Below are 26,562 nucleotides of genomic sequence, written 5' to 3'. Positions count from 1 at the left end.
GATGATGTACCCAGATCCGCGCCAATCTCCGCAAAAGTGGCTGGCTAACATTTGGAGCATCAATTCATGGTTGTACACGAGTATTCCCGGGGTCACAAAGCTCCAACTATTAAAATTTGATATTTGCGACATTTTGATGCCCTCAGAGTGCTGAAACCGCTGGTCACAACGCCACGACAGGGCTTGCAAAATGACACTTTGAAATTTGGCCGAGATTTTTTTTCTTTTTGTCGTTGACGAGCCAAAATTCAATTCCACCTTTTTTTTTTGGTCTGCTTCCATCTAGACTCCAACTCCCACCAGTGATATTTTCACTTCTTGTACGCGCCATCGTCGTCGGTGTTTTTTGGATTCAACATTGAGTTCCAGTCTTCAAAATTTTGTGAAATGGACGAACTTGGTAAGGAAGGCCAAAAAAAAAAAAAAAAAAAAAAAAAAAAAAAAAAAAAAAGCCAGCGCAATGTTGCCAAGTTATTATCCCCCTCTTTGGCTGGCGAGTCGTTTTCCGCGCGGCTGCTTGCTTGGTCAATGCGATGGCGTGACGTTGGGTCTGAGGGATGTTGAATGGCTCGAACTCGTCTTTCCTGCATCAAGCTTGGCGTCCTTCCGAAAGCCAAAAAATAAAAAAATAAAAAAAAATAGAAAAAATAACGATTTTTCGACTTTGTGGGAGATCTGCGCGCGCTTGGTTGGTGGGCACTGCCTGTCCCACTCTGCACACAGCGACGCCCCTTTATCATGCTTTGCGTCTTGTGCTTGGCCCCCATCTGTGCGCAACCCCTCCCTCTTTGACACACGTTTCCCAGTTCGTGGTTGTTTTGGATTTGTCTTTTTTTTTTTTTTTTTTTTTTTCCGTTGTGGTTGTTGATTGTTCGTTTGAACATTGTTCGGTTTTGACTGTCGCTCCATCTGCGGCTATGACCCCCCCTCAGTTGGCTTGCTTGTGCCATACGCACACCCACACACGGCGTGCAGGCGCAGTTCGTTCGCCTTGACTTTTGCTCGCTTTCAACTTTTCCACTTCGTCTCGAAACAAAAAAAAAAAAAAAAAAAGAAAAAAAAACCTTCCAAAAACAAGAATTTTTCATTGATTTTTTTTCGATTTTTTTTTTTTTTTTTTTTGGTTTTTCGCTTTTTTGGATTATCGTTGAAAACAACTGCAAAACTAAGTCTCACATTATTTGGAAAACAAAAAAACTTTTGACTAACTTTTCACGTCTGGATTTTCACTTGTTTTTGTTTGTTTGTTTGCTTGTTTGCTGCAGACGCGCTTCTGAAGGACCTGCAGGGTGGAAAGCCCGTCGATGGTGCTGCTGCTCCTGCTCCTGCTGCCGCCGCTGCCGAGCCAGCTGCTGCAGTCAACCCGGCGATTGCTGGCTTGCAACAGAAGGACTCGCGCTCGTCGGTGGACGACCTGCTCGCGGACCTGCAGAGCTTCAAGCCCCAGATCAAGAAGATTGAATCCACCTCCGCGCCCGCCCCGCAACGCGCCTCGGTCGACGAGCTGCTTGCGGACTTGCAGTCGACCGGCACGCTGCGCAACTCTGTGGTGCGCTCGACCCCGTCTGCTGCGGACGCCACCCGCCCAAAGTCTGGCGTCGCCGACCTCGACTCGGTCATGGCCTCGCTCCAGGACTTTAAGGTGGAGGGCGCCAGCCGACCCGCGTCGATGATGCCCGCTGCCGGCGGCGCTCCTGCTGCTGGCGGCTCTGGCAAGCTCGACTCTATTCTCAACTCGCTCCAGAGCGAGATGACCTCGATGGGTGTCGACACTGCCCGCAAGGGTGATTGCGCTGCGTGCGGCAAGGGGATTGTTGGCCAGGTCGTCACTGCGCTCGGCCGTACGTGGCACGTCGAGCACTTTGTGTGCTTCCAGTGCCGCAAGCCGCTCGGCACCACAAACTTTTTCGAGCACGAGAGCAACCCTTACTGCGAGAAGGATTTCCACGAGCTCTTCTCCCAGCGATGCGCCTACTGCAACGGCCCCGTGCTCGATCGCTGCATCCACGCGCTCGGCAAGACGTGGCACCCCGACCACTTCTTCTGCTCACAGTGCGGCAAGAACTTTGAGGGTGGCGGTTTCATGGAGCGCGACGGCAAGGCCTACTGCGAGGAGGACTACTTTAACATGTTTGCCCCCAAGTGCGGCGGCTGCGACAAGGCCATCATGGCTGACTGTATTTCTGCCCTCGGCTACCAGTGGCACCCCAACTGCTTTGTCTGCGCAGAGTGCAAGAAGGGCTTTAACGGCGGCAGCTTCTTTGAGCACGAAGGCAAGCCCTTCTGCGAGACCCACTACCACGCCCAAAGCGGCTCGCTCTGCTCGTCCTGCCAAAAGCCCATCACTGGCCGCTGCGTCACTGCGCTCAACAAAAAGTATCACCCCGAGCACTTTGTCTGCTCGTTCTGCATGAAGCAACTCCAGAAGGGCACCTTCAAGGATGAGAACGGCAAGCCCTACTGCCACCAATGCCACGTCAAGCTGTTTGGTTGAGCGGAACCCTGCTGGTGCATGTTGTATGTGGCTTGGCTGGTTGTATCCAAATCCATTCTGTGACTACTGTAGATCTAGTAGATTTTTTTGCTGATGTGAGCCATTTGGTCGAAAATTGGAGGGGGATAGTTGAATAATTCTTAACAATAGGGAGCATACACACAAAAGGTTACCAGGTATCGAGGGGGGGGGGAAACAAAAAAAGGAGGAAAAAGACGAGGGCAACAAAAGATTGGCTATCCATCAGCAGTTTCGGGAGCACTGTCCCTTTAGAGCAGCGACGGTAGCGTGGCTTTCATGTCCATCGTTGGGTTGTGATTAGTTGAGAGAGAAAGGGGGGGGGGAAAGACAAGGACAAAGAAAAGGAGAAAGAAAAAAAAAAACCGACTCACGAGCTTGCCCAGTATGGCTCGGCAGACAACACAACATCTCGACCAAATTGCTCGTATTTGACGTTTCGCAGCTGAGGCAGCGCAACGGGCTGTTGCGGCTTGCCGTCGAGGGTAGAGTGCGTGCCAGCCAGGATGACGGGCGCAATGGTCACGACCAGTCGGTCGATGAGATGCGAAGGGTGGTTTAAAAAGGAGCGAATCACAGAGGCACCGCCTTCCACCATCACAGATGGCAGACCAATGCGGTAGAGAGCATGCAGCGCTTCGACCAAGGAGACAGAGTTGGTCGCCGGATCGATTGGAACACGAATCACACGTGCACCGAGCTCGACGAGACGTTGCTCGCGCGAAGCGTCGGCAGTCAACGACGTGATAATCCATGGCTTGAGCGGGGTTGCCGTCAGCAGCTTTGCCGTCAGAGGGAATCGCAGATGCGTGTCCAGCACGATGGGTTGCGGGTTGTTGCCAGACACGAGGCGAACGGTCAAGCTCGGGTTGTCCGCCAAAACAGTGTTGATGCCGACCAAAATGCCAGCGTGCTCAGCTCGCAAGCGGTGTGTCATCACCAGTGATGCTTCTCCGCTGATCGCCAAAGGCTTGCCCTTTTCGGCAGCAATGCACCCATCCAGACTCTGGGCGTACGACAGCACCACGTATGGTCGTTCGGCTTGATCGCGCAGCATGCGTTGGAGCTTGGCACCAGCCAGAAAGTCCTGGGTATGCTTTGTGCCATGGCTTTCGCTCGTGCTATTGTGAAGGTTGCCGCCACTGACCGTCGAGGCATCAGCTGTCGTCGTCGTTGTTGTTGTTACCACGGCAGGGGAGCTTGCAGAGACCTGCAGCGGCGAGAGCGGGCGCTCGGGCGAGCCACCATTCACGGGCGAGGCCTGCTCCTCTGGCGTCGCCATTGCCGTGTTGGTGGTTGTGTCTGAAGACGTCGACGCGCCCTTGTGGTCGACAATGTCAATGAGGTGGCGGAGACGACGATTTTTCGTGACAAAGTAATCGCGGTTGTCGCCCGACACAAACTCTGGCGCCATCCCCACGCGCTGGTGGACTGTGATGCCGTGCGACACAAGCGCTTCGATCTTGACCGGGTTGTTGGTCAGCAGGCGCACGTGGCTAATCCCCAAGTCCTGCAGAATGAGCGCGGCGACAGTAAAGTCGCGCTCGTCTGCGCCACGGCCAAGCAGCAGGTTGGCGTCCACGGTGTCGTAGCCCTGATCTTGGAGATTGTATGCGCTGAAAAGGGGGGGGAATGCACAATGGTCAGGAGTGAGTAACAATAGCAGGGAACCAAAACGACGACATTTTGGCGCAAAAAAACCCCATCTATTTACCGGAGCTTGTTGCGCAGGCCAATGCCACGGCCCTCCTGACGCAAGAAGACAACAACACCACGACCCTGGTTGGCGATATACTGCAGACCTTTGCGAAGCTGTTCGGCGCAATCGCAGCGACGAGAGCCCATGACTTCGCCAGTGAAGCACTCAGAGTGAACACGAACAGGGACGGGCTCGAGCTCGCCGTTTGCGTTTGTCAGGCTTGTTGAAACGTCGCCGTAGATCATGGCACAATGCTCCTTGTTGTCCTGCGAGGTTTAGAATTGAGTGAACATTTTGTTTCAAAAACGAAAGCGACACTTTTGCAATGCGACAATTTCATGTGATTTGGCCCCCTCACCTTGTTGCTCGAGTACAGTGCCAGCTGGAACGAGCCAAAGTCGGTCGGGATGCGTGTCTGCACCTCGCGAACGAGCTTTTCGGGTAGACTGGACGAATTCGTGCTGGCGGTGCTGGGAGTCGAATTGTGCTTGGTGACATTGGCGGACGCGAGCAGCGAGTCTACCAAGTGGTGGTCATGGTCATGGTTATCGTGTGCTTGGTGCGCGGAGTGCTCCTTCACATGGTCGGGCGCTGTGGCCGTCGGCAATGCAGTTGTCGCTGGGATGGCGAGTGCGGGAGGCATGCTGCTTGCAGTCGTCGCGGTATCCGTCGTAGGAGTAAAAGTAGTATTGAGAGTAGTAGTATCCGAAGACGAGCTAGTGGTGGAGGTGTGTGCGCTGGTGGGGTTGCCAGGTGCGAGCGGAGATGAGGACGTGACTGCTGCTGCTGCTGTTGCTTGTATTGAGCCGGAGAATGGCTGTGGAGGACTAGGAGTGCGATGTGGATGTGAGGATGGGTGTACAAGGTCAGTGGATGGTGATGATGACGATGATGACGATGGTGAGGAGGAGGAGGGTGAGGAGGGTGACGAGGGTGAGGACACAGTGACGAGACGCATGGCGGCCGCGGAGATGGGAGCGGAAGATGATGACGGCAACGAGCTTGGAGCAGCGAACAGCGCGAACGGCGACGAAGCCAACGCTCCCGTCGATGTTGACGATAGTGTTGATGATGTTGTTGTGGTGGTGGTTGTGGTGGTGGTGGTGGTCGACAAGGGCGGCGACGGCGGAGCAGCAGCGGAAGACGGGAGTTTTGGATGAAGTCGACGACAATGCTCCTGCTGCTCCTGCTGCTGTGGATGGCGATGGCGGTGCACACTGCAGCAATGGTTCACTCGTCAACGGTGACATTGGAGGGAAGAAAGAAAAGAAAGAAGAAGAGGAAAACTCAGATCTTAGTTCTCTCTCTCTGATTTCTAAGAAAATGGATCAAGAATAAGAATAGGAACGAAAAAAATGACTGGATTATGAAAATCGCCGCTTTTTGCTTTTTGATGAGAATCATCCGTGAATTTGATTCGCTCCTCAAATGGTCCGCTTTTTGAGAAGGGATTTCATGATCAGCAACACAATGGAGATATTGGAAAACAGCGGGAAGGTGGAGGGGGGAGGGGAGCAAAAGCCGACAGTAGAGAAGGGAGCGCGAAATGGGAGCTGCTCGTTACTCTGGCGCTTGAGAGATCAATGTCTCTGGCTGCTTACCACTTCTCGAGTTTTCACGAAAGATTTAATCGTCAAGAAGAAAGACTGAACAGTTCAAACCACCGTTCGAGCTCGATTTTATCTCACAACCAGCAAAAGCAAAAAAAAAAAAAAAAAAAACCGCGGGAATTTCCCAATCTGATCGCGAAATCATACATCTCTTCCGTACTCTCCTCTGCTTCGTCCGCATGCATGCAAAGCAATAGCATGGATATTGTGTTGTTCACTTGGAAAAGACGAACAAGCAATGTTGGGAGAAAACGGGTGGAAAACAATGCATCTTTGCCAGTTTCACCGTCCATGAAAAATCGCACGACAACGGAAAAATTCACACAAAACCTCCATGGATGGCGCAATTTCGCCGCGCGCCGAATGAGCAGACCACCAGCCCATTCATGGGATGAAATGCCATGGATAAAGCGGCAGGTACTGTTCAAAAGCACAGCCGAGACGCGCTGGGCCGTTTCAGAGGCGTTGGAGCACCTCGAACATGCAGTTTCCGCGCTCAGTTTTGATGCCACCAATGGCTCACGTATCCCGCTTGATGGACAAAGTTGAAGCAAGCATCAAGCATAACATTGGCTATCTGGAGCTTCAGGTTGAACAACTTGCTGACGTGGAATAGCAGTCTCTGTGAAAAAGTTGGCCAAATTGCTGGGAATGATTTTCTCATCAGCTCCATGCAGGATGTCGTGCTTGAGATTGGAGACGACCGCGACCAGCTCCAATTCATCTGCAGCTCGTCCACCAAGCAAGCGCTCGGTGTGTTTCCGAGCATATCACAGAAATGTAAGCTGAAGTTGGCGTGGCGATGCAAATGTCGCGTATCCGAACTCTCTGACAGCATTCTTCCCTGCGAGCTCGCCATAGTTGCATCGTAGCACTACGACAGACGGTGCACATGTGTCTCGACGAGAACGTGTGAATGCGCAGACAGTGGAGCATGAGCTTGAAGCTGTGTGTGTGTGTGTGTGTGTGGGAAGGTGGGTTTTTTGGTTGGACGGCACGTCGAGTCCCTGTTTCTTCTCCTTCGCTTGCTCCGCAGTTCTTCTTGTGATTCTCTGCAGGAGATTATTGCCCTCGGCGTGTACGTGAGAAAGCGACGAGGAAGGCACAAGACGGCTCGGTAATTCAACAGATGGAGAGTGGCGGGAGCAATGTGGTAGATCTATGCGATTTTTCGAGGCGAGTTCACGATCGCCCAGGCAACCATTGAAAACGGTAGTGATCTGCACGCTTGACGATATAGCGGGCGGTTGCTGCTGGAGAGGCTGGAATCCAATGTGCGCAAAACAACACCAGCCCATCAACAACAATAAAATATCAACACAAATCCAACAAAGCATTGCAGGCACGATCGAAAAGACGCAAGTCCGAAAAGACTTTGTAGATGTACACTAGTACCTAATCCTTAATATCGCGCAGAAAGTGCGCAATCACCCCCTTGTGCGGTTTGGGTGCGGCATTCGGATAGTACAGTAAACAAACCACGCTTTCTGCCAAATCAGTGCGATGGCCCCATCCGCTCAATCCACCAGCAGCAATGCCAGTTGCCCACGCAGCAACATACTTGCCAGTTGCCCACGCAGCAGCGTACTCGCCTTTGGGCAGCACCGCCACTCCGAGCCAACGCGCTCGCATCAAGAGCGACCGCCAATCAAAAACGGTCCGATCACAGCGCTTTTTTTTTTGTATCCGTGATTCAAATCTGGCGAAAATGGAAAGCACTAACAAGTCCGCGTCAAAACAACCACACGCACCCCATGCTTCAGGACTTCAATGCTACCAAGTCTTCCATCGATTTGTCCATGCTGGTCACTCCCACCGCCACGTCAAGGCATTGTTGAGTCTTGGGAGGCACACGTTGCCCAGTTGCGACGTGTATGTTTTTTTTTTTGTATTACGTTTATTGGAGGGTGGAAAAGCTTCTAAGGCTCAAAAACCACAAAGAGAAGGATCATGATCAGGGGCAAGGAGTAAGTGACAAGGGCAACGTGTTTAACTTATTCTTGCGGTTGCAAGTTTGGTGTCAGCGTCCTGGTCATACGGGCGCCGCTTGGTGACTCGGTTTGCTCATGCTCACCGGGTTTCGGAGGTAGAAGTGAAATGGTGGTCTTCTCTTCTGACCTGACAATGCACTTTCCCCACATCTTCGACGTGGGAGAGTCAGCAGGCGGGGCTCGCGGCACAATGTCCTGCAGGGCGCGGGAGTGGACGAGCTTGATGAAGGGACGTGTATGTTGTAAAATTCATGAGTAATTACTAGCGTAGAGACTGCCCAATAGAGTGTCGCGGCGAATGTTGGTGTTCTCGCACCCGTGTGGGTTGCGCACACCGCGGCTTTGGTTGATGCTCCACTTTCTTCCGTCGTTCCTCCTCTCTTCCTCCTTGAATCGGTACATGTATGGTCATTACCCCTCTTTATCCTGCCTGCCTGCAGTGTTTGATTTCCCCCCCTTTGATCTTTCGTTGGTGGTCACACCCAAGAAATACCTTCGTCCATTTCATACACGCACTTTGCAAGTTTTGTCGTCGATTGCACAGCTCTGGCTGTTCCACCGCGATTCGCTTTTCCCGCTGCATCATCAACCTCGCATGCATGCACAACAAAGCACACGTCTCCGAGTTGCTCTTTCTGTTGTCAGTTTGAATGCGAGAGACGAAATACCAGTCCAGTCTCTTTTTTCGCCTTGTTTTGGTTTGCTGTTTTTTTTTTGGTCTTGTTTTTGTTTCTTTGTTTTCGGTCCCTGTTTGTCACGACAAAAACCCGCAAAACAGAAAGCAACTGCATTCTGCGACAGCTCGTGTCCAAGGCGGCGAAGTACAACCGCCAACCAACCTCGACCAGTTCAAGAACCGCAGGACCAGAAGCAAGGAGGGCAGGAAAAAAAACAAAAAAAAAAAAAAAAACCAAAAAAAAAACCGAAAAACAAGCGAAAACAAAACAAGCACAAAAAACAAACGAAAATTTTCGCGTTTTTGGCTCACTCAAAAAAGGAAACGTTTTTTACAACCCGTTCTTCAACCCATACAAACGCAGCTATATTTATACCCTTTGTGTGTGTGTGGTCGTGCGCAGTCGACTGTTGCACAGGCAGAATCGACGGCCGCAGAAACAGAGAGATCCAAAGATCACGACGCAAACAACAACAAAACAAGAAAGTCGAAACGCGATTTCGCTTCGACTTTGTATCTCCCCCAACAAGGTGTGTCGTTGCCGCAGCCCACACTCGTGATGCAACAGCCACCAGCGACCCGCAGCCCCACAGAAATTCAACACAAGTCATGCGCAATGACTGCCTTGGTGGAAGCAATGTCCGCAGCTGCCGATTCAACGCAAGCGCAACTGGAAAGCAGCACAACGGGCGCGGGCTGGTTGCGTTGGCATGCACACTCGGACTCAGCGACGGCAACAGCCACGACAGCCACCGTCGCGACTGCTGCTAGGAACGATGCTACTCCTGATGATGCCGCTGTCACTCGGGCGGCGGCGTCGCGAATGGCTGTGCCGGCCAGCACTCCGGGCAATGAGTCACCTTCAGCGAAACTCACACGCGCAGACAAGCAGCATGGAGGCGAGGACACAGCCGACGCCGACAACGACGACAACGAAGACGATGATGACAACGTTGACGATGTTGAAGCTGTCAGCGATGAGCAGCGAGACGAGGACGCCGAGGACGCCGAGCAAGACGAAGCGAGCGAAGACGCCAACTCAAACACCAAGAATTCAAACCAGCCACCCAGGTTGCGTATCGTCGTCAGCGACGCTGATGGCAGCAGCAGCAACAGCAAGGCCCGCGGGTTGTCTCTGCAACGATCCGTGTCGAACGGCAGTGCAGAGCCCAGCCCATCGTCCCCTGCTGGAGGAGCGTCGCCTGGATCCGGTTTTCAATGTTTGCCGCCTGCCGTCCTTCCGGTCGGTTCCGCACTCCAGACAGTCGATTGTGAATGCCGATCTCGCACTCTCACTCATCTCTTGTTCTTCTGGGTTTGCTTTGTCTCCCCGTACCCTTCTGATGTGCAGAGTATTGTCCCGCCAGCGAGGAAATCTGCGTCGAACGGGTATGGTCGTTTTTTTTTTTTTTTTTTTTTGCGTTTTCCTTGTTGGCTGATTTCCCGATGCCATGCCGCGTAGAATGACGTTCGCTTTGCACATTCGTCAGCAGCCCAAGCATGCTTGCATGGGTGGCGTTTCTCACGATGGAGCCAGAGGTACGTCCAAGAAGCACAACCCACATTTGCGCCCGAACTTTGCACTCAGGTTGTACCTGTCGCTGCCGCTGCCGCTGTTGTTATTCTAGGCAACCGACGAACCGTCGACCCGACTCCCATCGTTCAATTGTTTTGCTACAAGCGCAACGGGCACCCGCAAGTGTCCATGTAGGTTCCAAGCCAAGTGTTTTTTTTTTTTTTTTTGCTGTCGTGCGCTCGCATCTCACTCACGACTCACTTTAATCGCCACTCTCCCCCCCCCGCTCTATAGGACTGCGATGCACTCTCGACTGATACTTTTGGCAACCCTGTGGTCCCCGGACATGAAGGTCGAACGTAACATGATGCGAACCAAACCCGACCATGCGAACTTGACCGGTCAGAGATCGACCATTTCTCACTTTGCGTGCTTGGTGGCACACTGTTGTACCTTTGCTGACGTTGATGATGGTTTTGCGCTCTCTCAGGATCGTCTGTGGCCTCGCTTCACCATCTTCGAGACTTGCCAGATCAAGACGGCAATGAACCTTCCGCCAATTTGTTTGTCTTTCCAGACTTGCTGATCCGGGAGAAGGGCTCCTACGTCTTGTTATTCCAGCTATTCCTCTGCACGAGTGGCTCGCTCGAGCTACTGACAGAGACAACCTCGGCGCCTTTCGTTGCTGTGGGTGCGCGCGAGTTCCAGAATCAAGGTGGGTTGGCCGTGTCGTCTCCGCTGGCTGTCAAAGTTTCCTTCCAAGGGGTCAAGTTGCAGCTACGCTCGGGCGATTTCCATGGGGAAACCAGTGCCAACCTAGCGCGTCCGTATTGGATCCCGGGGACATTCTACAGCCCCTGGATACAGGAGTACCAAACGTCCACGAAAGCACCGTCTGCGCCAACGCTCGCCAAGGATGCACATTCCGCGTCCGTCGCGATTGCCGTGCAATTTAGAGATCAACTGCCTCAACGTGCAGCATTCGATGCAGCCGGAGCGTCTGCATGCATGCCTTCGAAACGCTCGTTTGCTCAGCTCTCCCCCTGTGAACAGATCAAAGGCTCTGAGCCGAGTCCCTCTGCTTCTCCTGGACTCGGTTTTCGTCTTCATCCATCCTCTTCACCGGGGATCGATCAGCCAACAAGAACGATGGTCACAAGCTCTCCAAGCGGGCAGGACCGCGTTGCAAAACGACACCGCGCAGAGTCGACGGCCGAAAGTGAAGGACGCAAAGGTTCGATTGAAACACCCAGCTCGACGCCCACTTCCATGTCGTCGCAGCTGCTTAGCTTTGTGTCGTATACGTCTCCAGACCGCGGCACTGCCCCCACCCCAATGGGCCAGCAGTCCACGCCAGTATTGCAGCATTTAGGCGCACAGCAAGACGTTGTATCAGCGGCTCATCTTCAGTCCGTGCAACAGCAACAGCAACAGCAGCAGCAGCAGCAGCAGCAACAGCAACAGCAGCAGCAGCAGCAACAACAACAACAGCAGCAGCAGCACCAACAGCACCAACATTTGCAACAGCAGCAACAGCAGCCATATCAGCAACAGCAACAGCCGCAACAGCAGCAACAACCGTATCTGGTCCACCAGCAAATCCAACAGCAGTACCTTCAGCCGTATCAGCTGAAGCCATACGAGTACCAGCCTCAGCTTCCACTCCAGCACCAAGTGCCCCCGACATCGTTGTTGCAGCTCTCGCAGACATCTCTGATGCAACCATCCTCGCTCCCAACAGGCGCCTCGATTTTGGTGCAACAACCACTTCAACCTCTGCTGCAACACCCACAGGCATCTGTACTGATGCAGGTGCCGTACTCTTCGGCTGGCCAGTATTCGACTACTCATCAGCTGCATCCTCAAGTGAACTTTCAGGTCGGGATGCAAGCAGGAAGCATGCCCGCCATGCCACAGCCCTCAAATCAGCTTGGGGCTCCGATGCAAGCGTCATTCCCTCCCCAGCTTCATCATCCACATCAACAAATGCATCTTCATCATACCGCTCCCCACCAGTACCATACACCTCCGTACCGACAATAGCTCCAACGAGCCATCATTTCCTATCAGAATTCAGAATTCAGAGTTTGGCCGTTTTTCCCAAACTGCCACAAAACACTGTGGCCTCCCAGGCTGATGGTTATCACGATTAATCAAAGTCTATGCATGTCATTATCATTCCAGTTGTCTTGTTACGCGAGTAAACTAGTTCCTTGCGTGTTTGAGTGATTCAGATCCTTGGTGTCGAAATCGCGCATTGTATTTTTCGCTACCGTTCCAGCAAACACATGCACGGGCCTCGTGTGCTCGCGGAATACTCGTGCTTTTACTCTGACATTGTCTGAGATGCCCGAAGCCCCCAGTCTTCCATTTCTCCCATCAAATCATGTTGAAGGTCGGAGTTCGAACCATCGGACGAGGCTTTGCCTCCTTTGCTCACAACGGGCGCGTGTTGAGCTCAACGACTGGTACATCCGAGCCTCAAACGTCAGGAAAGCGTCTTCAGGGCGTGCAAGAGCTCCGCCGCATTGTCAACAGCGAGCCGAATGGTGCGACAATTGCGATCCAGTGTGCATGAGTGATTTTGCGAAGAATTGGTTCAGATGGAAGATTTGAACAAGATTGGATTCGAACGCCGTCGGAACAACTTCTCACTTTGCGTTGCACTGCTTAACTTTGACATACTTGAAAACGTCTTCAAGTAGCAGGCGTCGCTTGGGACCAGGTCTGGAAGCAGAAGGTCACGCCTTGGGTCCAAGCTACGTCCGCCCCAGCGCTCCTGGAGCTCATCGAGCAAAACCAGCTGCCAGGCGGCCGAGCGCTCGTCCCAGGATGCGGTCATGTGAGTTTGTAGGAGTGCGCTTCATTGCACTGCGCGGTCAGTGCGAGCTGAGGTGGTGTGTGTGTTGTGTGAACACCGTTTGACTGATTTCAATCTCTTACTGACTCTTTTCCATTGTGTCTCAATGGTTGGTCTTACATCCCGAAAACCCACAAATATCAACAGGGCAACGATGTGTTTGCTCTCGCTGAGCCAGGCAAGCGTACTGTCATTGGACTTGATATCTCGCCAACCGTGATTGCACAGTGCGAAAAGGCAAGCGCTTTTGGTTTCTGTTGCACGAATGCCTGTCATTCCCAAACGGAGCCGCTGACAATCTTGTGTGACTGCTCGAATGCTCATTCTGCTGTACATGCATCTGTCATCTTGCCGAGCAGACCCGCGAAGAACGCAACATTCCAAAGGAAAGTGCTCAGTTTCTGTCTGCTGACTTTTTCACGTACGCCCCAGCAAAGTCGTTCAACGTGATTTACGACTACACGTAAGCATACTCATTCGTTTGCAATTGAGAAAATGCGCTTGCCATCGCTCAAAGCTCACTGCGCTTTTGTGGAATGTTTTTTGACAAGCTTCCTCGGAGCCCTCCCGGCCAACTTGCACTCGGCGTGGGCGTCACAAATGCACAAATTGTTGGACGACAGTGGCGAGCTGGTGACTGTCATTTTCCCCGTTGACGGTCACGAGGGCGGCCCACCCTACGCAATGTCGCCCGAGCAGTACGTTTTCCGCCGCATCATTCGGTTGCGATGCTCAATCAGCTGCACCTACTCATTGTCACTGTGTCGGGGTTTGATAGAACCATCAATCTGCTGACACCCTTAGGCTTCCGCTGCATTCATCTTCGTCCAGTCACCAAGGCTCATAAAGGACGCGAAAATATTGAGTGGCTTGGTCGCTGGAAAAAGTCGCAGTAAATACAAAAGAGTATTGATTCAAAATTTGTACAAAGGCGTGGTGCCAAGTTATAAAATGAACAAATGAGTAAGGTGTGTATGCCGTCAGAACAGCGTTGCCATTAGGGCGGCCAATTCAGGGTTTGACGAGGGCGACTTGGCAAACGCCGAGTTGGCCAAATGACACCACTGGTGCGCATGGTATCGGCCGGACGATTGCAGCAGCGTTTTCAAGCCGCTGTAATGATACGCCGAGAGCACAATCGCAGCCACCTCTGCTAGTTCGCGGGGAGCAGACCACGGCAGTGCGAGCAGCTCTGCCTCCAGCTGCGGCGCCGACCAAATCCGAGCGTCGTGCGAGTCAATACACAGTACCAGAAGCGCCAAATGAATCAAGCAGCGCATTGGCTTCATGGCACCACGAGCTGCAGCGCCGACAATGCTTTGAATCACTGGCCTCAGCAGTGTTGGTGTCAACGGCTGCCCGAGGAGCAGCGCGAGTATTCCGAGGGCTTCCAACAGCCGAGCCAGCGCGGTCGCAGCAAAACTCTGGTCCGAAGCGTCCTCAGACACGAGCTCTACAACGCCCATCCAGGCCGCCGTGCTCGGACTGGGACTAGCCTTCGCCGGCTTTGAAGAATCTGCAAAAAGTCGACGCACGACCAATCCGCCACTCGGACCGCTGCTGCCGCTTATCCCCGCATTACTGGGACTCGAGCCACGCTTACGCTGGTGACGCCCCGCAAACTCGAGTTGGAAGTGTTCACACCAAAGTTGCAGCGAGCCAACAACATTCTGCATGAGCTCTCCAACTAGGGCTTGCGCTCTCGGGTCGAGGCCACAGCGATCTCGGAGTACCAGCGCATGCTTTGCATCGCGTTCAGCCAACAGGTGGACAACAGCGCGGCAAATTCCCGCGACTTGACTCCACGGCCAGCACAGTGTCGAGGAGGTTTGGGCGGTGCTGCTTGACAGTGAGGCAATCTGGGACTGCAGGCAACGCGAGAGCTCCTCCAAGCCAACGCGGGATTGGATCATGCTGCGGGGTGACTGGTCCGAAGGCGCCTCACGTTGCAAACGCACACTTCGCTTGAGTCGCTCGTACTCGCTCTCGAGCTCGCGGACCAGCGTCGCATCGAGGTTTGCAGTCATCTCCGCAACGACTGTGGCATGTGCTTTGGCGATGGTATGAGCGCAGGCGATCGGCAGCACACCACGGTTCACAGTGACGGGCCAGAGTTGCGACACGCTTGTCGTGATCGCTTCACCAATGTATTCCCGCGCGGACTGCGAGGCACGCTGCAGAATGTCACGCCGTGCCTCTAGCAGACTCACGCGCACCCGCTCTTGCGATGCCTGGCGGAACTGTGCCACCTGTTGGTCGTTGGCGTTGTTGGCCGAATCGACCAGCAACTCATCGAGATCCGGGGCGTCTTGCGCCTCGTTCGTCGCAGCAGCAGCAGCAGCGTTGGGCCGCAAAACAACACCAGAAGGCTGATGCGGCATGGTATCGTGCAGCCACGATTCAAGGAGCGCGCGCTCACGTTCAAAGATGGCAGATTTGGCGGCGAGCAAGCTGCTGGAGGATGCATTCCGGCTGACGTGGACTTGCAGAAACGCCAACAGCGGCTCGAGCTCCTCGTTGAGTTTTTCAAACCAAGGGGCATGTCGCCAGCCGGTCGAGAGCGCGGCTTGTGGAGCGATGGCCGGTGGAGCAACTGACGACGAACCCGAGCTGGATAGTGTCCGCACCCGACTTGAAGAAAGGTTGGACGTGCTACCAAATCGAGGCGACGCGGTACCAGATGACGCGCCCGAATCGGGCACTGCGGCAGTAATGACGTCTTCCAGTACAGGTGGCGTAGCAGACGCAGCGACGTCCAGCGGCGTTGGTGCTCCAGGACGGAAACTCACCGCTGTGGCCTCGACGATCGGTGTGATGCGGCGCGTGCCGGTGCGCTTTGCAGAGGACGTCGTCGAGCCACCAGTGTGACTAGAGCTGGGTAGATGGGTTCCATGTTGTTGTGCAACGGTCGCTGCCGAGCGTGTTTTGGCAGGCGACGGCGAGTCGCCATCGGCACCCCACGCGATGGCGTCCATTTCGCGACGAAACGACTGCAACGCTAGCTCCAGAGAGGACGTGGGGCTTGTGCCAGACAAGGAAAGATGCGGGCTGCCGGACTTGGGCGCAACTGCGACTGGCAATCCAGCAGGGTCGGACGGTTGGTCTGCTGTAAATCGCGCCAAGAAGAGAATCTGCTCGGCGTACGCGACTGACATTCGCTCGAGAGGTCCCGTGGGCTGAGACGCGTGTTGCATCCGAGCACAGTGCTCGTGCAGCTGCTGCAACACTAAAACTGGGATGGGCGGAGGCGCTGCACGGCTAGAGTCTTCGTCTTTCAACCCGAGTCCGTGGAATGCACACAGGTACTCGCTCGCGACGATCACATGCTCGGACGAATTCTGCGACGCAATCAGCAAGAGAGCCACATCGAGCGAGCCCAAGGGGGCAGTAGACGGTGCGGGCGACAAGCTTTGGCCGGGCACAGTCGGCAACCGAGCCGAAAAACCATCTAAAAATCCCAGGAGCTGCGCACAGCCAACAGCGCTCTCCAATTCAAGCGTGGAGGGAGCCTGGGAGGATTGCTGCAACAAGGCATTGACGCACGGACAGAGAAGTTCGCGCGCAAGTGCAACAAGGGTGAAGCTGTCCGCAAAGACAAGAAACGTGGCGTAAAAGTGCAAAAACGAAGGCGCCGGTGCGCCCAGCTTGCCCGGAGAGCAGGCGGCTACAATATCAGTTGATGAGACTTTGGGTCGGAGAGAAGGCCGAGCGTAGGTTCGGTCGGATTGAAAGCGCCGCTCCAAGTTTTCGAAGCGCTGCGCCTTGCGAGTGGGGTCTGCCGCGTGCGCTCCTGCTGCCGCCAACGCCTCGTCGTGCGTCAGGGATTGCGACGAGCCGTGTCGCAGCAACGGTGCGGCGGGACTGGCACCGATGCCAGGCGTGGAAGGAGCAGATCCCAGCGGGGTTGTCGGACGGGCTGCTGTCGGATCCGAGCCATTGGCGAAAACCAGCGGATTCGAAGGCAGGGCGTCCAGAAAATCGACGACTAGCTTGAGCGCAAGCCACCGATAGTTTAACGGATCGAGCTGCATCATAATCTCCCAGACCAGTTCGCAAAATTTGCTGTCGGGCAATGGCGACACTTGGACTGCGCCAGGGGTCTCTGTCGAGTGTTGGCGCAGCGCAACGAGTGCCTCCTGCCACTTGATTCGCAAAAGAAACACCTTGTCGGCGAGCTTTTCGCGGTTGAAAAAGAGCTGCCGATGCGTCGAACGAACCAGGCGCTCACTCTCCACAGAAGGAGCCAGACCCAGCTTGATGAGCAGCTGCATGCTGGAGGACGAGGCATGGCGCAGTTGGTTGTTGTTAGGTTGTTGGGACATGTCTCGACTGACTACGAGCGATGGCGGGGGTCGGATGGCTTGATCGATGGCGAGCAATGGTTTGGAGCCAAAATCATCCAGATACGGGTTGGCGGCAAGCTCCACCAGAAACTGAGCGTCCACCAGCTGCGGGAGGAAGCGAGCCAGGTGGTGGAGGCAAGCAAGGGCGAAGAGTACGGCCTGCTGCTCGGTCGCCAGGAAATTGTTGGTATCAAAGAGGAACTGGGTTGCGTCTCGAGGGGTATGGAGGGGCTCTGACACAAAGACGGGTAGAGTCAACAGATGGATGAAGAGTGGAAGCGCCACAGCGGTCGGTTGGCTCGCGGTGCCCAGTCGGGCCGAGACGACGCAGGCGACTAGTCGGGCGAGCGCTGCGATGGACTCTCGGAAAGGGACGCGTCCAAAAGCAATGCGGCGAATTCGCATTGGTGCTGCTGGCGTCGCAGCAGCAGCGCTCAAAGTGGGAGGGCGAGGCGCGTTTGTTGAGACGGCGGACGCGGGAGTAATGGAGACGGAAGCTGCAGAGCCAGAGGCACGACGCGGTCTTGCCAGTCCCATCATCACATCGTCCACAGCGGTAGACTGCTCGGAGGCAGCGGCTGAAAAGGCAGGGGTCGGGATGGCCGACGCTCCGCCGCCTCCCAACGAAGCAGGTTTGACCAACGTTGGGGTGATTTTGCGAGGTTGCTGGGGTGATGGAGCAAAGAACATGAGCAAGGGATTGACAAGCACGTGAGACGAGCACGATTTATTTTCTTGCGCTCTGAGAGAAAGGCCCCAGGGGATCAAAGCATCTTACCTTGTTTCCCGAACCTGCGGGTTTGGCGCTTGGAGCGGCTGACAAGCGTGGAAACTCGGTGACGCTGGAAAGATTGATGGCCTGTGTTGCTGCAACTGGGGCGGGTTGCAAAGAGGCCGTGTTGGATCGGGACGGTGAACTTCGCACGGGCGACGCTGACGGGAGTGGGAGCAAGCCCCCGCTCTGCTGCAACGGCTGTGGTATTGAGAACTGTGAGCCTACCGACAAGGGAATGGATCCAAACTCTAGCGCAGATTTTCCTGCATTCACACACCACAAAAGTTAACGCACAGCGAACGTGAGTCGATCCGCGTGAATGAGGAGCGAAGGCAACAAATCCAAACCTTGGTGAGCAGTCGAGCCCGGTGCACTCGGTCTTGACACTGCAGTCAATGCATCTCGTGATGGTATTGTCTGCTGTGCTGGAGTAGCGGGTCCCTGTGCGGAGCTAGTCGATGATGATCGCTGTGCAAGCTTCACGTCTGGCTTATGCAGAGCAACCAGCGGCCGCCAGAGGGCATCTGCGAGGTCGAGCACGCAGTCGGCAATTTCGTGGCGTTCTGGCAGATCTGCCACCTTGCATGCCTGGGCACAAGGCAATACAGATGGGGGAGCAGTGAGCGCGGTGGTCGTTTCCAACATCTTTTGGCGCGAATTGGCGCCAAAAAAACACCAATGTTGGACACTCACCTGGCACAGCGCTTTGCGTGCAGCCGCTGCTTCTGCCGACGTGCTCGAGAGATACTGGACAGCAACTGGGATCAATGGGAAGGACGGGCAGTCCCAGGGTGCCGCCGGACTGTCTGCAGTTGAGGCAGTGATGGACGGGGTCAGCAGCGCCTGAACGACCGCCTGCGCCCTGCAAGCCATCCTCTTCCCGGAATCAACACGAAAAGCAGACTGGGATTCTTTTGTGTGGAGGTGAAGAAGAATTACTGAAACAAGTGAAGATGCTTTGCTTTGAGTGTGCTTTGTTGGAGTAGCGATGCGATCACAAAAAGCTCAGAATGAACGCAGCTTTGGAGTGTAGTCTTTCCCCCCCCCCCGCCTCCCACCGTGCTTTTGAATGGTCGATGATTCAGTGTTTTCTGAGATTTTAAGACAATCGTCAGTGTTCCAGTGTCTCTGGTGGTGACTTTGTAGAATTTGCGAGAGAGCGGAATCGAACGGCTGTTTCGTGGTTTGCTCCCATTCAAACCCATGCATCTCCGACTTTACTTTGGTTTTCGATCTGGTTGCTATTGTGCATGTTTGCCTCCTATTCTTCCGAGTTTGTAGACGATCCAGAGAGAAGAGAGAAGGACGGGTCTCGTTTGCATTGTGATTTTTATTTCAATCCTCTCGACTTTGCAGCAATTCAACAAACTCAATCATACATGTTTTTCTCAGCTTATTATTTTCAGTGTTTCTCAGTTCTCCTTTTTTTTTTCTTCTTCTGTTGTGAGAATGGTGTTTGGTCTGCCTGAGGGCAAAGCAGAGTGGACCAAGTTCCTCTGGAACGAAGGCCCCGCGCTCTTGTTCTTTGTCACCTGGCTCTGCGCCAACATTGGCCTGGTAATGCATCGCACAGCAACCCATCTACCCACCACAGTGAGACAGTGAGACGCAGAGACGGAGAGTGAGTGAAGAGCGTGTTCCACAGTAAAAAGCGGGCTTTCAATTTTTTTATTTTTTTATTTTTTTATTTTTTATTTTTCTATTCTTTGTGTGAGTTTGCATTGAGTTTTTGATGGTTTTTTTTTCTGACGCCGTTCCAATGGAATCGTCGCAGCTTGCTTTTCATGCGATGGGATGACATTCTCTCTTGCTGACCTTGAGCTTGAGCTTGAGCTTGAGCTGGGCGTTTCGTTGTGGTGGAACGGCAACAACAACCGTTACATTTTTTATTTTGATTCGGTTTTGGCTTTGAGTGCGTGTGGATGTGACCCCCCTTCGGCATGAAACACGAGGACTGCATTGTGTTCGAGTAGTGTGCTTGTGTGTGCGGGGCGACGTGTGGCTTCGGAGGCGGGCCACCCCGCGCGGGAAGGGGGGAAAGAACAGCTGCGGTTCCAATGGGAAAGAAAGAGAAGCATTGAAAAAAAAAAAAAAAAAAAAAAATAGAAAACCCGCAAACAGAAACAATCGAGTCAACAAAAACATGCCGCCAAAATGCCAGTTAGTCAACTCGTCCGTATAAGCAAGACTCGATAAAAACCCCGCTTCGATACGGAAAAATGCACCTTGTGTTTTGTTCGCTCAACCTGTTCTTTTTGTCCTTGATTCTTGTTTTGCAAAACACAGTTCTTTAGTACGTACAGTAGCTATCAGACCAATGAAGACTACAAGTGTCCGCACGACATTATGGGTGTAAGTCAAAGTTTTGTTGGTCGTTCTGTTCCAATGCTCTCTCGACTCACCTCCCATTCCCTCTCCAACCTCGTCAACCTCTTTTGACTTTGAAACACCACAGGCTGGCCTCTCGGTCGCTCGTGGCGCAGCAATGATCCTGAACTTGAACTGCGCGCTCATCTTGCTGCCCGTCTGCCGAAACCTCCTGTCGCTCGTCCGCGGCTCGATTCGCCTGTCGTTCATCCGCCTGCTCGACCACAACATTACCATGCACAAGCTCATTGCCTGGACGATCTGCCTCGCAGCGGTGGTGCACACTGGCGCGCACTTTTTCAACTTTCTCAACCTCGAGAAGACCGGCTCGTTGCAGTGCGGCGGTCAGCCTGGCACGTCTGCGGAAGACTATGCCTTTGCCACTATTGCCGGTTCGACTGGCCACATTGTCGTCCTCGTCATGTTCCTCATGTTCACGTCGTCCATGTCCATCATTCGCCGCTCGTACTTTGAGATTTTCTGGTACACGCACCACCTGTTTGTTGTCTTTTTCGTCCTGCTCTGCATCCACGGTCTCGGCGGCCTGGTCAAGAAGCGCGTCGTCATCGACCCCACCGATCCCGCCAACGACGTGTACGAGTCGCAGCCCCCCAACTTTTGGAAGTTTGTCGTCGGGCCGTTCGGCGTCTACCTGATTGAGCGCGGCCTGCGATTCTACCGGTACACCCAAAACACGATTGTTCAAAAGGTCGTGCAGCACCCTTCCAAGGTCGTCGAGATCCAGCTTGTGCGCCGCGGTTTCCACTCCAAGCCCGGCCAGTACATTTTCGTCCACTGCCCTGCCGTCTCGTGGTTTGAGTGGCATCCCTTCACTCTGACCTCTGCCCCCGAGGAAGATTTCGCGTCTGTGCACATCCGCGTTGCCGGTGACTGGACGACCAAGTTTGCCGAAGCGCTCGGCTGCAACTGGAGCAACAAGGGCGACGCTGGTGAAATCCAGGCCTCCGCCACGCTCCCGCGCGTCGCCTTTGACGGGCCCTTTGGCACCGCCTCGGAGGATGTCTTCAAGTACGAGGTTGCCGTGTGCGTCGGCACGGGCATTGGCGTGACACCCTTCGCCTCCATCCTCAAGTCCATCTGGTACCGCCTGCTCAACCCTTCCATCCAGCTCAAGCTGCGCAAGGTGTACTTTATCTGGGTCTGCCGCGAGAAGGAGGCCTTTGAGTGGTTTGCCGATCTGCTCGAGGCGCTCGAGCAGCAGATGGAGCAACAAAACCTGTACGATTTCCTCGACGCCCGCATTTACTTGACGGGCGAGCTCAACTCGAACGAAGTGCGCAACGTCATGCTCAACGACGAGGAGGAGGCCGACGCCATCACGGGTCTGCGCGCCAAGACCAACTTTGGCCGACCACAATGGGGACGCATTTACGAACAGCTCGTCCAAGACCATCCTTCGACCAACATTGGCGTCTTTTACTGCGGACCCAAAGTTGTTGCCAAGGAGCTCGGGCGGCTTTCTAAACAGTTTACCAATCCTCGACCGGGTGGTACCATTTTCAACTTTAACAAGGAGAACTTTTAAGCAAGTTTGGCTTTTTGTTTGTTGTTATGTTTGGTAAATTGTTGTTGTTGTTGTTGTTGTTGTTGTTGTTGTTGTTCTTGATGATGATGTGCTTGATGTGATTGTTTCCTTTTCCCCCATGCGGTCTCTTATCTCTTTCCGCGTGCGCGTCGTTGTATTTTTGTCCCTTTTCACTTGTTGTGTTTTTGACCTTTTTTTTTTCTTCTTTGAAGCGTGTGTGGTGGAACTGGCCTTTGATTTCCGTTATTTTTTTCTTGTCTTGTGTGTGTCTTCTCTTTTTCGTCTCCCCATGAGGCGGAACAGCTGCCAAGATGCACAGTGACACTCCGGATGGCGTGGCGCGGGCGCTCGCTCTCCGCGACCAAAAAACAAATAACGTGTTCTAGAACCAAGCTGTCTTTCCTCAATACAACCCCCTTCCCTTTGACTCGACTTGCGAGGATGTTTGAAGTTTTCACTGATTGATTTGATTCAAACAAACAAAAGAAGAAAAAGCCAAAACCACTTGGACAGGGAAAACAACAGTCAACTTATTCCGTTCGGGCCATCCAGTCTTCAGGGGCAGCAGCAGAGTCAGTGGATTCGGCAGGAGCAGCAGTGACAGCGGGGGACGCTGGGGCCTCTGAGCTCGATGCGGAAGTTGCGGCAACAGGCGTTGACGCTGCAGGGCTGTCGTCCCAACCACCACCGCTGTTCCAAACGTCCGACGATCCAGTGCTAGTCACAGGGGGGCTTTGTTGTTGCTGCTGTTGTTGGACTGGGAATGTGGCCATGGGTGCGCGCACAGCGAACGAGCCAAAGCTGTCCGTTCGAAGCGAAATTTGCGGAGCTGCTCCGGCTCCCGCACCACCTCCAAAGCGAATCCACACATCGCCAGTGATTGGTCCCATTGTGTCGGGGTTGTACGCCCGCGCGGCTTCCGAGAGCAAAATGGCGGGGACGTGCGAGAGAGGCGTCTTTGTGAGAACTGGATTTCGGTTTGGTTCCTCGTCCAGCGAGAACGTCTTGACACGGTAGTGCTCGCAAAGCTCGTGCACCACGCGGCGGAAGTGGGCGTTGAGCACTTGCAGCGAGCGCGACCGAGTGGCCGTGTCGCGCATGATGAACTGGTGCAATGTTTCCTCCAACGAAGTGATGAACGCAGGAGTCTTTTTCGCCGCATCAAACAGGAAGGCAGAGTAGCTCACAGCACCGCCGCTGACACCGGCAGGGCGCGTCTGTTGCGGTGCGGCGCTGCCAGCTTGGTAGTAGGACGCCGCGTCCATGGTCAGACCGTTGGTGTTGGCGGCCTCGCCCGACAACGCTGCGCCCAGCTCGTGGCTACTACTGTTGGTACCGGGCAAGATGGGCACGGAGGTGAGGTTGGCATGCTCAATGCCGAGCGCTTCGGCCAGGCGACGATTGCGCTCCACCAAAGCACACTCGCCGTCGCACTCGAGCACTTGCTCGTGCGAGCGAACGCGAAGCGGGATGGCCTGTTGGTCGGGCTGCTTGAGCGACCGCTGGGCCAGCGCAAAGTCGACCAAGGACATGCCGCGCGTTGCCTCCATCGAGCCAGGCACACCAGCGCCAAGCCCGCAAGGGACCATCTGCTGGCGCGTGTTGCACTTGCACGTAATGCGGACAAGCTCGCGGCAGGGGGTTTCTGGGCACGGCTGGCCCGGGTGACAGGGCGTGGCGCAAGCGTGCTCGCACATGAGCCGAGGGCGCCCGCAGGGCCGGGTGCATGCGCGGAGCTCGTCGGGCTGCAGCGGGGTGTCAAACTGTTGACAGGCGTCCTTGTGGCAGGTCAGTTGGCACGTGTGCTGGCCGCACGACAGCGTGCGTTCGCAGGCTCGGCCGCAAGACACATCCTGGATGTGGCACGGGACGCTCTTGCGAAGCTCGTGGCCACCCATGCACATTTTGGGCGTCAGCGTCACACAGGGCGGACACTTGACGTCGCGATGGCAGGTGTGGAGCACGGGATGCGAGCAGCCGTGTTCGCGGGTGCACGGGTACGGGCACGGCGGCAACGATGTGCCGCAGCGGATTGGCGGGAAGAGAACAGTTTTGCCGCACTCACAGGCAACCTCGTCAAAGGTGGACTGCATGCAAGGGGCACAGTGGCCGGGATGGCAGACTTCTTCACACTTGTGCAAGCCGCACTGCAGCTTTTTGCCACACACCAGCTTGCAAATGTGCACGCCGCTGGCATCGGGCGCGTTCTTGCGCTCGCCGGTGGTGCAGCAGCGAATGCCGCAGTTGTGGCGCTTGCAATGGCGCAGCGCACGACAGACACGGTCGCAACGGAAGGCGAGCTGCGTGAGCGTTTCGCCCAGGCGCTCGTGATCCGCGTCCTCTGCGTCCATGCTCTCAGCCTGTTCTGCAGTGATCTCGCCAGAGGCAAGAGCAATGTGGCGCTGTTCACGACCGAACGCAGCCAGCTCGGCGCAGGGAACCGTCCGATCAGACATTTTGCACCGACACACCATCCGGACAGAGGATGGGCAAGGGGAGCAAGGGCCTTCGTGGCACGGCAGGGTACACCGGTGGCTGCCCTTGCCTGTCGTGTCAAAGCGCGCGCACGGCAACTGCTTGCCACACGTTTTGCCGCAGACGGGAACAGGGTCGAGGCAAGAGCGGCGGGCGGTGGCGCCGCCCGACTGCTTCTGCTGTAGCACGTCGATCGGGGTTTTGGTGCAGGGGCAGGTGGTGACGCGTGCAGGAGTCAAAGGGCAGTCGGCACAAGGCCCAGCGTGGCACGTTCGCCGGCACTCGTGCTGCTTGCAGTCAAGCAGGCTTCCGCAAACACTGGCACACGAATAGAACGCCGGACCGTCAATCACATTCGCCTCGCTCGGGGCCCCTTCGGAGGGCGTGCGAAGGCGCTGCGCAAAGTCAGGCTCGCCAGTGCCGCACGCAACAATCCGCGTGTGGGCGCCGCAGTAGCAACGCTGCGTCTCTGAGTGGTCGCACGGAGGGCAAGGCCCATCATGGCAGCGCTGTTGGCAAGTGTGACGGCCGCAGGACTGGAAGCGGTCGCACGTTTGTTCGCAGGCGAGCGACGCGGTGGGGTCGCCGCAACGCACACGGAGCGACGACTTGCCGCAGTGGCACTTTTTGGTGAGCATGACGGTGCACGGGCTGCAGGGACCCGGATGGCACAATAGAGGGCAAGGATGCGGACAGGAAGTCCCGCGGCGCGACTTGCTGCAGACTTCGCCACAGCTGTGAGGCGTGTGGTGCGGATTCCAGTCGGGATTTCGCACTTTTGCGCAAAAGCAAGTGTAGGTCAATTGGTCGCGCTCAGAGACGTGCTGGCAGCCCGGGCAACGCCAGCCGGCTGCGTTGGCGTTGGAGCCACCCGAGGAGGACGTGGATGCAGCGGACGATGCCCACTTTTTGAGGCATGCAATGTGAAAGACTGCGTAGCAGTTGCTGCAGCTATAGACGGGCTGTTTGCGTGTGATGCGGTCGCAGCAAACCATGCATTCGTACGAGTTGTCGCGGAGCTGGGAAATGAGGTCGGCGGTCAGTTCGGTGACGTTTTTTGGGATGCGGCGTCCAGCTGCACTCCGAGGCGTGTTGATTCGTGGTGCAGTTTGTGACTCGGTCGTCGTCGTCGCCGTCGTCGAGTCTTCCGTCGAAGGCAGGTTGTTGTTGTTGGTGTTGCTATTGGTTGAGTGTGGTTGTTGCGCGGCGGGACTGCTCGTGTTGGATCGTCTGTTCCGACCACTACTTGAGGCTGGAGCGTCGCCCTGTGCGCCAGGTGACTGTGATGCCAGTGTCTTGCGCGATTGTCCACGTTCCTTGACCCGTTGCGGGGTTGGAGCGGCGATCGATTCGGATGATGTAACCGGTGGTTGGTGCTCGGCAGATACTTCGGAGATGTCTCGACGCGGATTGCGTTGGCGACTGTTGGTATTACGAGACTGCTGCTGTCTTGATGTTGGGGCAGCAGCAGCATTCACCATGTCGGAATCGGCGGGAGTGGATGTTGAGCCATCCTCAGTAGTGGTGCTTGACGGCGCATTGGCTTGAGCATTGACGTTTGCATTGGGCTTGGGTGATCCTCGCCGCCTGTCTCGGTCTCGGGTGCGATCGCGACCCGCACTCGACGCCGGTGCTTGTGATGATGCCTGTTGTGATGCATTGTCACTGCCGACAGCCGCGTCTGGGACTGAGCTCTGGTCTGGTTGCGACACGAATCCTGATGACGACATCGGCTGTGGTGCGCCAGTCGTCGTCGTCTTGCGCGGTCGCTGCTGCTGCTGCGGGCGTGCTGCTGCCTGCGTATTAGTGCCTGCAGAGCGTGCATTCGTGCCAGTGCCGTCGGCATCGGACGGGGCGGCAGCGTCACTGCTGGCGATCGCTTGGCTCGCACGCGGCTGCCTGGGTTGCCTTGGACCGCGGCGCTGCTGCTGCTGAGCGCTGGAGCTGGATGACGATGAGCCAGTTGTGCTCGTTGAGGTAGCAGAAGTGCTACTGTGATTGGCGGCTGAGGGCGACTGGCGACCGAGTGAGACCGACGACGAAGACGAAGAAGAAGGCTCAAACGGCGCTGCAGTTGGATCAAGCATTTGGGAATATGGAAAAAAGAGAAGTGATCTCATCAGGATTATGACATCGAAATCGAGTTATGATGAGCCACAATGTTACAGTCGTGGTGCGTTGTCGTGCAGAAT

At 55.1% G+C, this 26,562-nt stretch overlaps 8 protein-coding genes across 8 annotated transcripts; 4 read left to right on the top strand and 4 right to left on the bottom strand.

Annotated features, from left to right (window-relative positions):
* Positions 1-387: 387 nt before the first annotated feature.
* Positions 388-2,494, top strand: CAOG_06505 (paxillin; the record flags this gene model as incomplete). The annotated part of the gene is made up of 2 exons (XM_004345204.2): positions 388-400; positions 1,266-2,494. The coding sequence occupies 2 exons, from the start codon at positions 388-390 to the stop codon at positions 2,492-2,494; spliced, it is 1,242 nt and encodes a 413-aa protein (XP_004345254.1).
* A 388-nt stretch (positions 2,495-2,882) lies between these two features.
* CAOG_06504 (riboflavin-specific deaminase/GTP cyclohydrolase II) lies at positions 2,883-4,854 on the bottom strand (the record flags this gene model as incomplete). The annotated part of the gene is made up of 3 exons (XM_004345203.1): positions 2,883-4,128; positions 4,227-4,477; positions 4,570-4,854. The coding sequence occupies 3 exons, from the start codon at positions 4,852-4,854 to the stop codon at positions 2,883-2,885; spliced, it is 1,782 nt and encodes a 593-aa protein (XP_004345253.1).
* Positions 4,855-5,077: 223 nt separating this feature from the next.
* On the bottom strand, positions 5,078-5,461 carry CAOG_06503 (hypothetical protein; the record flags this gene model as incomplete). Its single annotated transcript, XM_004345202.1, has 1 exon — positions 5,078-5,461. The coding sequence occupies one exon, from the start codon at positions 5,459-5,461 to the stop codon at positions 5,078-5,080; it is 384 nt and encodes a 127-aa protein (XP_004345252.1).
* A 3,643-nt stretch (positions 5,462-9,104) lies between these two features.
* On the top strand, positions 9,105-12,047 carry CAOG_06502 (hypothetical protein; the record flags this gene model as incomplete). Its single annotated transcript, XM_004345201.1, has 6 exons — positions 9,105-9,731; positions 9,840-9,877; positions 9,951-10,027; positions 10,117-10,195; positions 10,299-10,405; positions 10,495-12,047. 6 exons carry the CDS (start codon positions 9,105-9,107, stop codon positions 12,045-12,047), a joined length of 2,481 nt encoding a protein of 826 aa, XP_004345251.1.
* A 334-nt stretch (positions 12,048-12,381) lies between these two features.
* Positions 12,382-13,784, top strand: CAOG_06501 (hypothetical protein). The gene is made up of 6 exons (XM_004345200.2): positions 12,382-12,553; positions 12,710-12,846; positions 13,012-13,101; positions 13,224-13,327; positions 13,416-13,562; positions 13,643-13,784. Exons 1-6 carry the CDS (start codon positions 12,391-12,393, stop codon positions 13,758-13,760), a joined length of 759 nt encoding a protein of 252 aa, XP_004345250.2. The 5' UTR covers positions 12,382-12,390; the 3' UTR covers positions 13,761-13,784.
* A 16-nt stretch (positions 13,785-13,800) lies between these two features.
* On the bottom strand, positions 13,801-18,873 carry CAOG_06500 (hypothetical protein). The gene is made up of 4 exons (XM_004345199.2): positions 18,676-18,873; positions 18,330-18,570; positions 17,986-18,245; positions 13,801-17,873 (listed from the first exon to the last, which is right to left on the bottom strand). Exons 1-4 carry the CDS (start codon positions 18,853-18,855, stop codon positions 13,845-13,847), a joined length of 4,710 nt encoding a protein of 1,569 aa, XP_004345249.2. The 5' UTR covers positions 18,856-18,873; the 3' UTR covers positions 13,801-13,844.
* Positions 18,874-19,402: 529 nt separating this feature from the next.
* On the top strand, positions 19,403-21,966 carry CAOG_06499 (Nox1 protein). Its single transcript, XM_004345198.2, has 3 exons — positions 19,403-19,539; positions 20,269-20,334; positions 20,438-21,966. Exons 1-3 carry the CDS (start codon positions 19,432-19,434, stop codon positions 21,893-21,895), a joined length of 1,632 nt encoding a protein of 543 aa, XP_004345248.1. The 5' UTR covers positions 19,403-19,431; the 3' UTR covers positions 21,896-21,966.
* Positions 21,967-22,335: 369 nt separating this feature from the next.
* Positions 22,336-26,478, bottom strand: CAOG_06498 (transcriptional repressor NF-X1). Its single transcript, XM_004345197.2, has one exon. The coding sequence runs from the start codon at positions 26,455-26,457 to the stop codon at positions 22,426-22,428; it is 4,032 nt and encodes a 1,343-aa protein (XP_004345247.2). The 5' UTR covers positions 26,458-26,478; the 3' UTR covers positions 22,336-22,425.
* Between the last annotated feature and the right edge of the window lie 84 nt (positions 26,479-26,562).

Source organism: Capsaspora owczarzaki (genome assembly GCF_000151315.2).
Source record: "Capsaspora owczarzaki ATCC 30864 unplaced genomic scaffold supercont2.11, whole genome shotgun sequence".
In the NCBI taxonomy this organism is placed as follows: domain Eukaryota; class Filasterea; order Ministeriida; family Capsasporidae; genus Capsaspora; species Capsaspora owczarzaki.
This window is presented reverse-complemented; position numbering and strand designations above follow the sequence as displayed.